This window comes from Myotis nattereri, assembly GCF_964212035.1.
Source record: "Myotis nattereri genome assembly, chromosome: 2".
Lineage (NCBI taxonomy): Eukaryota > Metazoa > Chordata > Mammalia > Chiroptera > Vespertilionidae > Myotis > Myotis nattereri.
The window spans coordinates 24,592,539-24,608,884 of NC_138076.1; the positions used below are offsets into that span (position 1 = coordinate 24,592,539).

Genomic DNA, 16,346 nt, shown 5'->3' on the forward strand with positions numbered 1-16,346 from the left:
AAAAATTTTTTGAAGAAACTCCATACTTTTTTCCACAATGGCTTCATCAGTTTGCATTCTCATCCATAGTGCACAAGGGTTCCCTTTTCTCCACATCCTCTAAAGTTACACACAGACAAACACACACACACACACCTGTTAGAATTAATAACTTCAGCTCAGTTTTAAGATACAAAATTAACACATAAATAACAGTTGCACTTCACTTCTATATATTAGCAATGAAAAATCCTAAAAGGAAATTAAACAATTCCAATTTTCATAATATCAAAAGGAAAAAATTAAGATTAAAACTGTATGGGAGAATATATTTGGCAATAATACATCTGACAAAGGGGTAATATCCAAAGTATATAAAGAACTCATACAACTTAACCAAAGGAAGATAAACAATTCAATTAAAAAACAGGCAAAGGATCTAAATAGACACTTCTCCAAAGAGGACATATAGATGGCCAAGAGAAATAGGAAAAAAATGCTCAAGATCACTAATCATCAGAGAGATGTAAATTAAAATCACCTCATGCCTGTCAGAATGGCTATCTTTAATAAATCATTAAACAAAAAGTGTTGGGGAGGATGTGGAGAAAAGGGAACCCTTGTGCACTATGGATGAGAATGCAAACTGATGAAGCCATTGTGGAAAAAAGTATGGAGTTTCTTCAAAATTTTTTTAAAAAGGAACTGCTTTTTGACCCAGTGATCTCACTTTTGAAAACATACCTTAAGTAAGACACCCGAAACACTGATTCAAAAGACTATATGAACCCCTGTTTTCATTGTATTGGTATTTACAATAGCCAAGATCTGAAAATAGCCTACGTGCACTTCCGCAGATGAGTGGATGAAAAGGCTGTGGTCTGTTTACACAATGGAATACTACTCAGCTGTAAAAGAATTAAAAATAGGAAATCTTACCTTTTGCCACAGCATGAATGGACCTAGAGATTATTATGCTAAGTGAAAAAAGCCAGTCAGAAAATGACAAATACCATATGATCTCTTTATATGTGGAACCTAAGGAGCACAATAAATTAACAAACAAAATAGAAACAGACTCATGGATACCAAGAATGGACTGACAACTGTCAGAAGGAAGGGGGGCGGTTAGGGGACTGGATGAAAGAAGGTGAAGGTATTAAGCAAAAAAATAACAAACACATATAGTATAGGGAAGGCCTAGGAGCGGAGGGTGCAGGGAGGATGGAGTCAATGTGGAAAAAGAGGGAAACAATTGCAATACTTTCAAAAATAAAGATAAACAAATAATAATATCTGGTGATGGCCAGAGGGAAAGGGGTAGGTAGAAGTGGACAGAGGGAGGATAGAGATGGAAAGAGAATTTTCTGTGGATAGTGGGTGCATAATGCAGTGTGTTGAGTTGTACTCTTGAAACCTGTATAGTTTTGTGAATCAATGTCACCCTAATAAATTCAATTAAAAGTCTACTTAAAATATTTTTTAAAAAATTGTGACAATAAATGTAGTTATAATGATTTGACATTGGTTGGTGAGCACACAATGCAATATACAAATCACATATCATGAAAATGTACACTTAAATCCTTATTAACCAATTGTACCCTAATAAATTTCATTAAAAATAAAATAAAAATTTAAAAATATGTTATAAATGTTAAATTGTATATATGTTAAACAACATACAAACACATTCCTTCCCCTCATACTCCTCTAGTCTTAGGCAACAATTAATCTACTTTCTGTCTTTATACATTGCCTATATGCATATTAATGGAAATGAAATCATTTTTTGTGGTCCTTTGTGACTAGCTTCTTTAGCTTGCCATATGTTTTCAAAATGTATTTACATATAACAAATATCAGCATTTTGTTAAATTAATATTTTATTGCATAGTAATATTTTGTACTTGCTTTACTTATTCATCAGCTGACGGACATTTGGGTTATTCCTACATTTTGATTAGTATGAATAATGGTGCAATGACTATTTGTATACAAGGTTTTATGGGAACATGTATGTTCAATTCTTTTAGGTATATACCAGAAATGAAATAGCTCTGCTTAACGTTTTAAGGAAATTCCAAACTGTTTTCTAATGCTGCTACACAATTTTTCTATTCCCACCAGCAATGCATAAAAGTTCTGATTTTGCCACATTCTTACTAACACTTTACACTGCCTGTCATTTTAAATGACAACCATCCTCAAAGGACCTGAACAGATACCTCTCCCAAGAAAATATACAAATGGCCATCAGATATGTGAAAAGATGTTCAACTTCACTAGCTAATAGGAAAATGCAAATCAAAACTACAATGAGCTATCACCTCACATCTGTTAGAATGGCTATTATCAACAAGACAGATAAAGTGTTGGAGGGATTGTGGGAGAAAAAGAAACCCTCATTCACTGCTGGCGTGTATGTAAACTGGTACAACTATTACAGAAAACAGTATGGTGGTTTCTGAAAACACTAAAAATAGAGTTACCATATGACCCAACAATCCCTCTTCTGGGTACATACCAAAAAAATAAAAACATTCGTTCACTAAGCTATATGCACCTCTATGTTCATTATGGCATTATTCACAGTTGCCAAGACATGGAGACATTCGAGGTGTCCTTTGATAGGGGGTTGGATAAAGAAAATGTGGTACATATGTACTATTATTACTCAGCCATAAGAAGAGACAAAATACTACTGTCATTTGTGACAACGTGGATGGACCGTGAGAATATTATGCTAAGTGCAATAAGTCAGTCAGAAAAAGCTAAGAACCATATGATTTTACTCATATGAGTGATATAAAACTGAAACTCATGGACATAAACAGCAGTATGGTGGTTGCCAGAGGGAAGGGGATGAGGGTGAAAGGGGTCCTAATATATAGTGACAGGAGGAGATTTGACTTTGGGTGCTGGTCACACAGATCAATATATAAATTTTGTAATATAAAAATCCACACCTGAAACCTTATAACCATATTAACTAATTTCATCCCAATAAATTTAATAAGAAATTACATTTAAAAAAATCACAATTATATATCAACACCTATTTCATTTCAGTTTCCAGAAAAATGTATATACAGGAAATAAAATTATAACAAATACCTTCACCAAATGCTTCTGCACATTGTGATTCCATACTCTTACAGTGTCCCTGTACGCAGAGCCATTTATTCTGTTCACATGGATGACCATCCTGAACATAAAAGTCCTCTTGACATTCCCCAGATGATCCATTGCAATATTCAGCGAGATCACATTCATGTATGGAACTCCTGCATGGAGTTCCTTTTGGTGAAAACTGACGGTGTGAGGTAAATTATATTGAATAGAGCAGAATGTAAACATATAGATATTATAAAGAATGATAACTTTACTTATATAGGTAATACCAAAATTTTAAGAAAACTCTTACTTGACACTTGGTACAGCATGGTCCCATTAAACAAGCTGAACCAGCTTTTAGTGCACATGTGGTAGAGTCACAGCAATTGTCTTGGATTTTATCACACTCCTGAAAGGCAAAACAAATACTCTTAAATATCTTCCAACTTTCATTTACATTGGATATATATTTTAATGATATAAACATTATATAATACTAATATATATTATAGACAGATGCTTCACATACATGTTGGCAAACAAAAAATAAATATTTAATCATGCTTTTTAATAGAAATTGATTAGTTATCTACAATGTGCTAGACTGTGTGTTTTTTCTATCCCTAGAGTAGGTTTGACTATATTGGTAATAGGGTTTTCTGAAATGTTGGAGGCTACCAAAGCCAGACTCCAGGAGCTCTCTGGCTCTTCTAGACAGAAATAGTTAAATGCAGGACATGAAATGAAAGTTACAACTTAACAATTTCATTATTATTAGTTCTTACTTATCTTTTATGAATCTGCTGTATGTTAATAAGTCAGTAACTTTTATGAGATATTCAAAATTTATTTTACTTTGAATTCTCTAAATATGAAGAATTAGAAAATGATATTTCTTAACATGACAAATTATCAACTTTATATCACTCATCCATATTTCATGATGTCTTCTGTTTTATGCTATAATTCATCTATGCCCAGTGATTCTGTTTTTTTTTAACCCTTCAAACTTATTGTGACATTTATTATTTTTGTTGTTGTTGAAATTATTGTAGATGTCCCCCGTTTACCTCTCCTTCTACGCCCTCCACTCAAATCCTCCCTCCCTTCCTCCTGGCCCTAACCATGTTGTTGTCTGTGTCCATGGACTATACTTACATGTTCTTTAGGGAGTTTATTACCATGATTCTGTGTTTTTATTTATTTACTAGTGGCCTGGTGCATGAAATTCATGCACATTAAAAGGGAATTAATTAGAGGAAATTTTAATATTGCTATTTGCCCTTTCTCTATAATAGAAGTGTCAGAGATGAAAGGAAATTAGTAAAATGTATATGAAAATAATATATAAATTTATTAATAAATAAATAACAAAATGATATAACAACAACAAAGACATGATATAAAAACAACAGTGATGCAAACAATGACTGATAAAGTGATTAAACTTATTCTAATATCTCCCTGTACACCACATTAAGAGTGAAAACAATATGAGAGTGCTTGACTAATTTCCCTTGTGATGAAGTATTCACAACTTTAACTTTAACGTACACACTCTTCGAACTCGAGAGAAAGCAACATATAACTGACCATGTCCGAAAACAGGTTCAGGTAGAAATATTCCTACTTTTTCTACAGTTTGTCCTTGTGATTTATTAATAGTCATTGCAAATGCTGGCATCATGGGACACTGTTGTAGAATTAATGTAAATGGGAAGCTAGTGTCAGATGGGGACAAATCAATTCTTGGAATCAGAACAACCTTTCCCTCTGCAGATCCTATCACTGTTTCAGCTTCGATAATGTTAGGTCGTAATCTTTTGATAATAAATCTAGTACCATTACAAAGACCCCATTTACTATTAAGATTTATCAATAGCATGATGATTGCATCCACTTTCAATTTTAATTTATGACATGGCATTCCCAAAGGAGTACTACTTAAGAAATTCGATGGGAAAAATTTCCTTTTCAGCATCATCTATTGAGTCAATGGAATCATCACTCAAATATGTGTGAAAATCTCCCTCGAGTATATCCAAAATTTCTTCATTTAATTTTTGAACATGCTCATATTTTGGGCAAAGGATTGCATGTTTAGATATATTTGTAATATTATCCACAGATATAGTATTTCTAAAGGTAGTTTCAATAATAGGTCCATTACAAATCATTTCATAGGGGATTAAAATAATATCCATTCCTAAATGAAAACTGCTATCAAGTTTGCCATCTCCAAGTTTTACTAACCATCCACTATAAGCAGAATCCTCTGATCTCATATTTGTAGTAAGAGACAACTTTCTGAAGCATCCCCAAACATTACAGTACTTTAAATCCATTTGTACTATGGCCGATTGCATAGCATGCGGTACAATACTAAGACATTGTCAAAAATCACCTCCTAAAAGGAGAACTTTCCCGCCAAATGCAACATTCAAATTTGTAATTTCTCTTAGTAATCTGTCTATGGTGTTTATAGCATGACTGGATGCCATGGTGTATTCATCAATAATGAGAAGTTTGGCCTTTTTATTGGTTTTAACAACTTCACTCTTCATATCAAGTCTAGAAATTGAAGTTTCATTTAATGGAAATGGTAATTTATATTGGGAATGAAAGGTTCTTCCACCGAGAAGTAAATTTGCAGCAATTCCTGTAGATGCTGTACAGTACCACCATGACCTCTAATATAATGTATTAAAACTTTATATAGATATGTTTTTCCACTACCATCTGGACCATCCAAGAGAAAGCATTTAGGGTGTAAAGTTTGATCTTCGATGGCTGAAGTTATAGTCTGAAAGGCTGCCAACTTCATCATTCAGAGAATTTATCAAAACCTCTGCCTATTGTCACTTGTATGATTCATCACATGTATTTGTATTCATTAATAAAGGATAGTATGGAAGTCTGAGATGTGAACATTTCATTCTATGCAATGTGAATGCCTCTTGAATTTTGTTAAGGGCATGCATTTCACAGTTCACACAGGCACCTTCTCTTTGGTGTAATTTCCAACAGAAATCTTCAATAAAATGAGATTTATTCTCATCCCATAATTTGTTTGCAGCAGAACATCCAAACACACATATGTATGCAAAAGTTGCCATAGTTGTTTGGGCATATTAAGGATGATTGCATTGTCAATCATATCTTTCCAGATAGTGTCATCAATTAATAGTCCTCGATGTTTTAGCAGCTTCATAAAATGTATCATAAATACACATCCTACAGTTCTCAGATCATCAAAACTTATTGCACCTTTTACATGCAGAAGCAAAAGTCTAAGGTAATATCATTCTGGTTTTCTAAAGCTCACAGTGAACAGTCTACCTAATACTATATTCCCACCCTTTTGGTGTTTTGTCCATAAAGAATTAGTAAACACATAATGCTGTGGAATCTCCCAATAATAATAATTATGTGTGTCAGAATCTTCTCTATTCAATAAGAACCAAGCCATCAAAGTTGAGTTATGCCTTTTAGCCCTATCTAAAACTTCAACAAAATCATCAATATGAAAATACAAATTTTGTTTATTTGGCAAATGAATAGCTAATCTTGTGATTGTATGAGATTGGTCATGCATTCATGTATTGCAAAAGGTCTCCAAACAGCCTCAGGAGCGCTCATATACCTGGAGTCAATGAAGACCTGTACTTCGTCATGATTGATAAATTTTTTCTCAGAAATTTGAATATTTGCACAATCGTGCTTTTTATAGATGTATTTTAATAAATATTTGACACTTTTAATCAATTCAAAGACTTTGTTTATATGACAGTTATATTTAAAGCACAAATATGGGTTTTTAAGGGACATTCCAAGTGTTATCGACAACTTTATTTCCAATAGACATGGTGCTACCAGACCTTCGTTTGTATTTGGGATATCCATCAATATTTCCAATGGTTGCATTTTGAAATTCTTTTGGATATCCCTTTGAGCATTTTCCATTTTCCCTACATTGACTCTTTGGATTTTGTCTTCCACATGGTCCATATACCATATTTGATTTTACAATTTGAAAAGTTGAGGACGCTGGTCTTCATCCAGAATTTCTGCCTTAACTATACTGTCAATGTCATCATCTATTTGTAATTTCGATTCACTACCTAATATCAATATGTGAGTGTGAGGCAGTCCGTGTTTCTGAAATTCAATGACTTGAATTTTAGCTATTATTTTGCCAAATAAATGGAATTTACATATATCATTTAAAAGAGCATTCAGCTTAATATTAAAAACTCTGGTTACCAAGTCAGATCTGTTTTCAACTTTTTGCCAGTGTTGTAAATTGTTTGTAATATCTGCCCATTTGGGGTTGCATGCCATGGTTATGAATAAATTGGGCTTGCCATATTTTATTACAATTTCCATAGCATCCTGTTATTGCTGCTGCATATTTCTGGGACTACCCTCAAAAGATGATGGAAATATTATCATTTTAACAATCAGCACATTGTCATTTTCAGATCTAGATGTGAGATAATCCATCAAACCACGATATTTTTCAACTCTCAAATTAGATTGGTTTGTTTTAGTGAAATTTATTCGATTGGCCTCCATTTTTTAATATGAATCCACAATAAACTGTTGAGTTAATTTTCCTGCATTTAAAATAGGATTGAGGAGGAGAAACCAAGATGGCAGCATAAGTAAACACTAGAGATTGCTGCCTCGCACAACCACTTCAAAAATACAACTAAAAGATGGAACGGACATCATCCAGAACCACAGGAAGGCTGACTGAGTGGAAATTCTACAACTAGAAGGAAAAAGAAAAGCATACTGAGACTCAGAGGAGGCGCAGTGCGTAAGTAAAATACAAAGGTGCGGAGGTGCATGAGGAGAGGGCTGGCGGCTGAGGACACAATTGTCTTTTTCAGTCGGGAGGGAGTCTCAGGCTCTGAGCTCCAGTTCTGGGCTAGTCTCTGGGGGCCTAGACTCATATGGGAGAAACGGGACTGTCTGGCATTGGTCAGAACTTGAGGGCAGCTGTCTCTTGGAGGTGTTCGCAGCTATAGACGGGGCCTCTGAGGTCAGGACTGAGAGCAGCCATACTGCTTTCTCCGCCCACCCTGTTGATCCCTTGGGACCCCGCCCCGCCTAAACTGTGCACAGAGGCTTTTGCATATGAAAGGCCCGGCCCTTTGTAATCTGAAAAATTATTTAACAAATGGCAGCTGCCCCAAGGCCCCAGGGCAACTTGCATTGCTTTACAGCTGGCTTCTGCTGGGTAGCCTCAGGCAGAGGCTAGATTAGCACCTCTTTAGATCCAAGAGCCAGTGTACCCAGTGGTCAGAGTGGGACCATCCAATTACAACTCAGATCCATAAGGGACACACTCAGGGGGCAGACTCAGTGAGTACCAAAGCCCCACTGAAGCAAGTCTTGCCCCGGAAGGGTGTCTTCAGCACAGAAGTTCTCCCACCCTAGACACAGCTGATTCTCACAGCCAATTGGCCTGGAGGTCAAATCCTCCCAGTGTTACCTAAAACAATCAAGACTTAACTACAACAAGACTGTGCACAAAGACCACAAGGGGGTGCACCAAGAGTGTCCACCTCAGGTAATTGGGGAGGCTGAGCCACTGGTCCCTATAGGACACTTAGCACCAAAAGCCACTCTATCAACACAGCGAAGCATAAAAAATGCTGAGACAAAGAAACAGGACACAAATGACAGAAATGGAGGAAAGCAAATTACTGGATATAGAGTTCAAAACCACACTTTTAAGGTTTTTCAAGAATTTTCTAGAAACCGCCTATAAACTCAATGAGACACTCACGAAATCTAGTGAGACCCTCGATGTTGTGATAAAGGACCAACTAGAAACTAAGCATACACTGACTGAAATAAAGAATATTATACAGACTCCCAACAGCAGACCAGTGGATCGCAAGAACCAAGTCAAAGATTTGAAATACGAAGAAGCAAAAAACACCCAACCGGAAAAGCAAAATGAAAAAAGAATCCAAAAATGCAAGGATAGTGTAAGGAGCCTCTGGGACAGCTGATTTCTCAACAGAAACTATTCAGGCCAGAGGGAGTGGCAAGAAATATTCAAAGTGATGAATACCAAGAACCTACAACTAAGATTACTTTATCCAGCAAAGCTATCATTCAGAATTGAAGGTCAGATAAAGAGCTTCACAGATAAGAAAAAGCTAAAGGAGTTCATCACCACCAAACCAGTATTATATGAAATGCTGAAAGGTATCCTTTAAGAAGAGGAAGAAGAAGAAAAAGGTAAAGATACAAATTATGAACAGCAAATACACATCTATCAACAAGTGAATCTAAAAATCAAGTGAATAGATAATCTGATGAACAGAATGAACTGGTGATTATAATAGAATCAGGGACATAGAAAGGGAATGGACTATTCTTGGGGGGCAGAGAAAGGGGTGTGGGGGATGCAGGAAGAGACTGGACAAATTCGTACACCTATGGATGAGGACAGTGGGTGGGGAGTTGCCGGGAGCCGGTCCATCCTTGCTGTTTCAAGGGACCTGGCATATATAGCATACTGTTCTTAATATGTTTGCTCCCCTTAGCGCTGTGTGTTTTAACCAAGGTCACCTCTCCGAGAAAGGTTGTTTCCCCAGGTAGGAATTTTTCCCTGAAGTCAGGGAGGGGATGCCTCTCCTAGAAAGGTTGTTTCCCCAAGTAGGGATTTTCCCCTGAAGTTAGGGAGGGAATAAAATCCCTTAACTAAGTGCCAGGCGGGTAATTAATCACTTTAACTACGAATAATCATGCTTAAGCTACATAATCTTTACTCCCTGGAATGGAGATAAGAAACGCCCTAACCTTTGTAATAGAGATTGATAGGATTGGAATCAACTGGTATAAATACAGTTGAAACAAGACAACAGCAGACAGAACTTAAGAGACAGAGAGAGAGAGACAGAACCTAGGCACAGAACCTACACAGAACGTTCTCTAGGGACAGAAGAACTTCGCTGGAGAGAACATGGCAAAAGATCCAGGACAGAAACTGGCCTCAGAACCTAGTGACAGAACCTAGCGAGAGAACATGGCAAAAGATCCTGGACTGAACCTGACTACAGAAATTGGCAAGAGAACCTGACTAGAACCTGGTGACTGAACCTGGCTGGAGAACCTGGACAGAACCTGGCTGGAGAACCTAGCGAGGGAACTTGGCTACAGAACCTGGCTGGAGAACCTGGAGAACCTAGCAAGAGAACATGGACACAGAACCTGGCTGGAGATCCTAAGCAGAACCTCTCTGAAGATCGAGACCAGAACTTGGCTGGAGATCCTGGCTAGGCTGCTGATCAACTGAACACTGCCTCCGTGTTATTCCTTCTTCGCCGACTCCGTCCACACCTTTGGGGACCCCTGGACCCGCTGGGGTTGGACCCCGGCAGGGAGTGAGGGCGGAGGGTGGGGTGGGAACTGGGTGGAGGGGAGTTATGGGGGGAAAAAGAGGAACAAATGTAATAATCTGAACAATAAAGATTTAATTAAAAAAATAAAATAAAATAGGATTGAATGTGTCCCTCAAAGACAGATGAAATCCATACTACTTCATTTGTGTGACTCGTGTCTTTACATTTTGTCTAGTATCATTGTCGATTACACTGTCATCTCTGAGTCTTAATGCAATATCTGTTCCCCAGGCTTTTTCACCATGTGGAAAAAGAACAGGATATGCCATTGCATCTAATATAGGAAAGAGGATATTGATTTGTTTCATTTTAGTGGCATTCAGATTATTGGGATCTGGTTTACAATGAATAAGCAAGTCCCTTTCAAAAGGAGGTTCTCCATCTTTGTTTCTGAATATGAGAGCAACCTTGGTTACACTGGGAGAATTACACCTACCTGGGTCACTACTATGATCATTTTTAATTGCCATTATTACTTCCATGGGGGCAATACCTTTTGCTGCTGCTTTAGATTGGATTTCCTTTTCTACCTCATGTAGCATTTTGTACGATTTTGTTAATAATTCATACATGAGGCTGTTGATATTGATCGTGAGTCTTTCTGAGCAGCCCTGGTTTTCTGGCATTGCTAATCTTTTACTTGTCACTTTGGCCATATCTACAATATAGAGTTGAGCAAACTTCCAAGAAACACCATCCGAAGGATGTAAAGTTCCAGTACGGTGATAAACTTGTCCATGTATTCTAAAACAGTATGGACCATATCCTGATGGCGATGCAATATTTGCACCCATGGAAGCAAAAGCAAAAGAACTATTTGTGGAATGAATATTTTCCCTGAAATTTTCCCTGTCAGAATCTTTGTCATTAATTTTTTTTAAATATGCCAGGTATTCTGGAAAATGTATATCATTTGGACAAACCTTACCTTTGCTATAACATTGAGTAAATTTTCCATCAGATGGTTTTTATCAAAGAAATTTAGTGATAGTCAAAATTGACATCTAATAGTCATTCCACCACAACTATGTTCAAGAATTGTATCCTCATGTACTCCATTTTTGCTGAGAAGGAAGTTCTTACCAGTATAGGTAGTACTTGTTGATGACTGTTCTTTAGACATATTCTGTTGTCCCTGCAGTCTTCTATCAACTTCAGAGGCACATTGGTCTTCAGACATTTTCTGTTGATGACGCTGGCTTCTTTTGGCTTCAGAGCTACATTGTGTCAATAGTTGTTCTTTAGACATATTCCCACCTCCCTGCTGTCAGGGTCTGGGATGCAGATGAATGAGTTTTTGCTGTCATGCTGCTGAGAGCTGTCTGACCAAAGGCTGATTCTGGCTGATTCTATGAGGGATGAGACTCCCTCCTTCTTGCTGTCAGAGTCTGGGCCGGCGCCCAGGGGGTACAGCGGCAAGTCCGCCTGCACCAGGAGACCCAGAGTCAAGTCCCTACCCACTTGCGTGTGTGCCTCAGAATCCCGTGAGATCTAGACTTGCCTGCGCCCATGCAGACAGATGCAGCATTATCTGCATGGAGACACGGGATCCCCCACAAAGCCATCCCATGGTGCACGGGGCTGAGGAAACCCTGGTGGAAGCTGTGCAGAGCAGCAGCTGGGACCCACCCCCCAGCAGGGCTGGAGGAACTCCGTTGGCAGGTGCGGAGTGGCCGCCAGGCCTCCCTCTGCTGGGCCATGGGAGCTGCCAGTGGCAGGTGCACCGAACAGCCAGCCCCACCCCCACTGAGCACGTGCCCTCTTGTGATGGCATTATGGTGTGAAGGTCAATTTGCATATTACCTCTTTATTATATAAGATTATTAGGCTTAATAAAAGCAGTATATAAGAAAGTAGAAAGCTAGAGAGATGATACATTCACATGCACGCGCGCGCACACACACACACACAATTTTTCAAATTCCCAAGGATTTTAATAATGATAAAATGATTGATTGGGCCAAAAATTTCAATAAGTTACAAAAATAAATCATGGATTTCAGTAATCTTAACATGATTCACAGTATGATACTTAGTAGGGCACATTAATTTGTAGTGCTTTCCAGAACTATTCTGCCTAATCTATATCATTGCTATTACTATCTACATGGGATTCTTGTGAGTTAAGCTATATAATATGGATTTGGGACATAATTATATGATCCTATAAAAGAGTAATATATATGCCGAAACCGGTTTGGCTCAGTGGATAGAGCGTCGGCCTGTGGACTGAAAGGTCCCAGGTTCGATTCCGGTCAGGGGCATGTACCTGGGTTGCGGGCATATCCCCAGTGGGAGATGTGCAGGAGGCAGCTGATCGATGTTTCTCTCTCATCGATGTTTCTAACTCTCTATCTCTCTCTCTTCCTCTCTGTAAAAAAATCAATAATAATATATTTTTTTAAAAAAAGAGTAATATATAAATTAACCATCACTCCATCCCAAAGATGGCAGTGGCCACAGAGCTGGAGTGAACAGGAGGCTTAGGTTGCCCCCGGCGATGGAGGAAGCCAAGCTTCCCACCTGCCCTGCTGGTCCTGAGCTCTGCTCAAGGCTACAAAGTTTCAATTATAGAAGATAAATAAATCCCAGATACTTGCTTCCAGGCCACGTGGCCTCCGCTCAAGGAGGGGCTGGGAACATGCGTTGCCAGTGGGCAACTCAGGCTTCGAGCGGGACCAAGGCAACAAAGTTTCAATTATAGAAGTTAAATAAATCCCAGATACCTGCTTCCAGCCAGGCCATGACCAGCTGGAAAATGGCCATCAGCCCCTCACCCAGGCTGGCCAGGCACCATAGCGGAACCCCCACCCTGATCCGGGACACCCTTCAGGGCAAACCAGCAGGCCACCACCCATGCAACAGGTCTCTATCCTATATAAAAAAAGGTAATATGCAAACTGACCTTAACAGCAGAAAGACTGGGAATGACTGGTCACTATGACACACACTGACCACCAGGGGGCAGACGCTCAATGCAGGAGCTGCCCTCTGGTGGTCAGTGCGCTCCCACAGGGGGAGCTCTGCCCATCCACAAGCCAGGCTGATGGTTGCCAGTAGAGAGGTGGTGGCGGAAACCTCTCCCATCTCCTCAGCAGTGCTAAGGATGTCTGACTGAAGCTAAGGCCCGATCCCATGGGGAGCAGGCCTAAGCCAGCAGATGGACATCCCCTGAGGTGTCCCAGACTGCGAGAGGGCACAGGCCAGGCTGAGGAGCCACCTCCACTGCCCTGAGTGCACAAATTTTTGTGCACCGGGCCTCTAGTATGTAATAAAGCCAAAAGATACTGCTGTTAATATTTATTTAAAAATGTCAAGGTGTTTCCATTTAGATCCAAACAAAGAAAAACAGGTGGGTGCTCTGGAATAATTTCTTAAAAACATATCACCCAACTATTTACCTAAAAACACACTTTTTCATACTGAGGTGAGTACACATGAATGACCCTAAATATTACAGTAGGGAGCATTGAATTCCATTCATATTTTCTTGATTCTCTCATGACCATACTACTCAACTGTGAGTCTCACAATTTTTCTCTCCCTCGTTGCACTCCCTTTTTGTATTTTCTTACCACCTCCATCTATACAGCAGCTTTTTGTAAGATTTCTGTGAGTATGAAAACCAGCTTTTATGGATATACATATGTATGGTCCAAATCTTTTTGAGTTGAATATTGACCTGGATTAAAATACTCAAAGGCAGAAATGTGCCTCCTATATTTTCTTTCTCAAACCTTTATATCTTCCTGAATGGTGGAGGATTTTAGATTCAGAATAAATACAAGAAAAAAACACAAGAAGGGCAGTTTAACGCAGCTATAGGATTAATGATGTTGAAAATCACTTGTACAGATACTATACAAACCACTAAATCTGTACCTCAATATATAAGTGCCTTCATTAGTTTATTAAAATCCCTAAATGCTTTCTTAACATTTTTGCAGAAAGGTAATTGTGATAAATTATGAAAAGTAACAGTGTAACATTATAAAATTAAATATTTTTATGCAATTCTGATATGTATGCCATCAAATGAGTACCTACATCTGCAGTCCCACAGTCACATGTTTCTCCATCTTCCACTTTTTTATTACCACAAACTCCAGCTTTATATGATGGATCTAAACGTGGATGATTTCGAAGACATTGGGATTTTGGCTTTGAAATAAAATGTGCAAAATCTTCCATGCTGCAGTTACTAAAGATCTTCACACCACTGGAATGGCTAAAAATACATTAAACTTCAAATTTTTATATGCGCATTGTATCAATCAACTGCCTACCCTGGGAATAAAGCTATTTAACATTCCACCACAAAAAAAAATACTCAATTTTGTTAGTGTCAACTGTGCAAAAACGTACAGCAAATATTTTTAGTCGGAATAAATAATAAAATTTTGTTGGATCTTATATTAGTTATTTGTGACACTGTTTTCTCTTGCAGCTTCTACCTAACAGAGTGGTCCATCTCTATTTCATTTTTGCTTCCTTTTCTTTTCATGAATTCTAAATATTGTAATACCCTTTTATTGACAAAGGAGATTGGGCTTCTCCACTTCTTTATATTTACTCATAGACAATCTTTTCAGTTCTAGGTTTTAAATAACACCAGAACCAAACAACTCATTAATTTTTTTTCCTAACTCCAACTAATCACCTAAACTCCAGAGTCCCATACCCAATTCTTTATTCAGTATTTACATAGAGATACCTTTTCTAAGCACACATCTAGTATACCACTCCCTTACTACTCTTTGTTCCCTTAGTGACATTGATTTTTCTTAAAAATATTTATTAAAAAAATGGGAATATTAATTATTTATTGATTGGTTATCTTGTCCTGCTCTTTTCTTTTAACTCTAGACAAAAGGCATTTTCTTTCTTAAAAAATATATATTTTTATTGATTTTAGAGAGAGGAAGGCAGAGGATAGAGAGGTAGAAACCTCTATGAGAGAGAAACATAATCAATAGGCTGCTTCCTGCATGCCCCGTACTGGGGATCCAGTCCGCAAACTGGGCTTGTGCCCTAACCAGGAATCAAACCATGACCTGGTTCATGGGCTGATGCTCAAGTACTCAGTTATGCTGGCTGGGCGGGAGAATGCATTTTCGATTTTTTTGTTTACTAGCTCAAAGCTAAGAGCTCAATAGTCACTAAAATAAATAAATAAATGAATGAATGAATGAGTACATGGTTAAAACTGTTGTATAGTAGATTTTTGGTTGCAGTTTCACTATAATTTTAATTATTCTGAAAATATTAACAAGAGATTGCAATCATCGAGGTCTGTAATTTGATGACAGATATAGTTATTGGTTTTTGAAGCTATAGACTCAAACCCTAGTCATTCAGATTATTTCAGGAACATGTTATTTCCATAAGGATGACAAATTAGGGAGTTTTGAACAAACTACCAGTTTTGATATTTTTTGTTATTGTCTCATCCTGGTTGAACATACCCTTCAGTTATATTAACCATTATGAATGAAGTTATTATTACATTGCCAACAATTCAGATGAATTTTATCTAAGTACCAGAAACCAAAAGGAGAGAAAGCAATAGAAATTTAATATTACTGAGAACCGGGCAAGGCAAGGTGTGTTTGCTATGTGTGAACTGGTCCATAGGGTATATATTTTTTGGCGATTTAATTTTTCATTAGAAAGAAAATATCAATAATAATTATATCAAATTGGAGAATTTCTTTTCAGCTTGAATCTTTGAACAGATTTTCTGGATATTCTTATTCCCCATTCTCTCATATTTTCTTGATAACAGAACCTCTGATATTCAGTTCAGTACATAATTCCTTTGCATGC

General features: G+C 37.7%; 1 protein-coding gene across 1 annotated transcript in view; it reads right to left on the reverse strand.

Annotated features, from left to right (window-relative positions):
• The window catches only part of LOC308512651 (disintegrin and metalloproteinase domain-containing protein 2-like), a gene marked incomplete at both ends in the record, with an annotated part of 83,012 nt that overhangs the window by 33,902 nt on the left and 32,764 nt on the right, over positions 1-16,346 (reverse strand). The window contains 3 exon segments of the mRNA XM_081082251.1: positions 3,097-3,292; positions 3,407-3,505; positions 14,568-14,748. Of these exon segments, the coding sequence (XP_080938377.1) occupies positions 3,097-3,292; positions 3,407-3,505; positions 14,568-14,748 (476 nt within the window).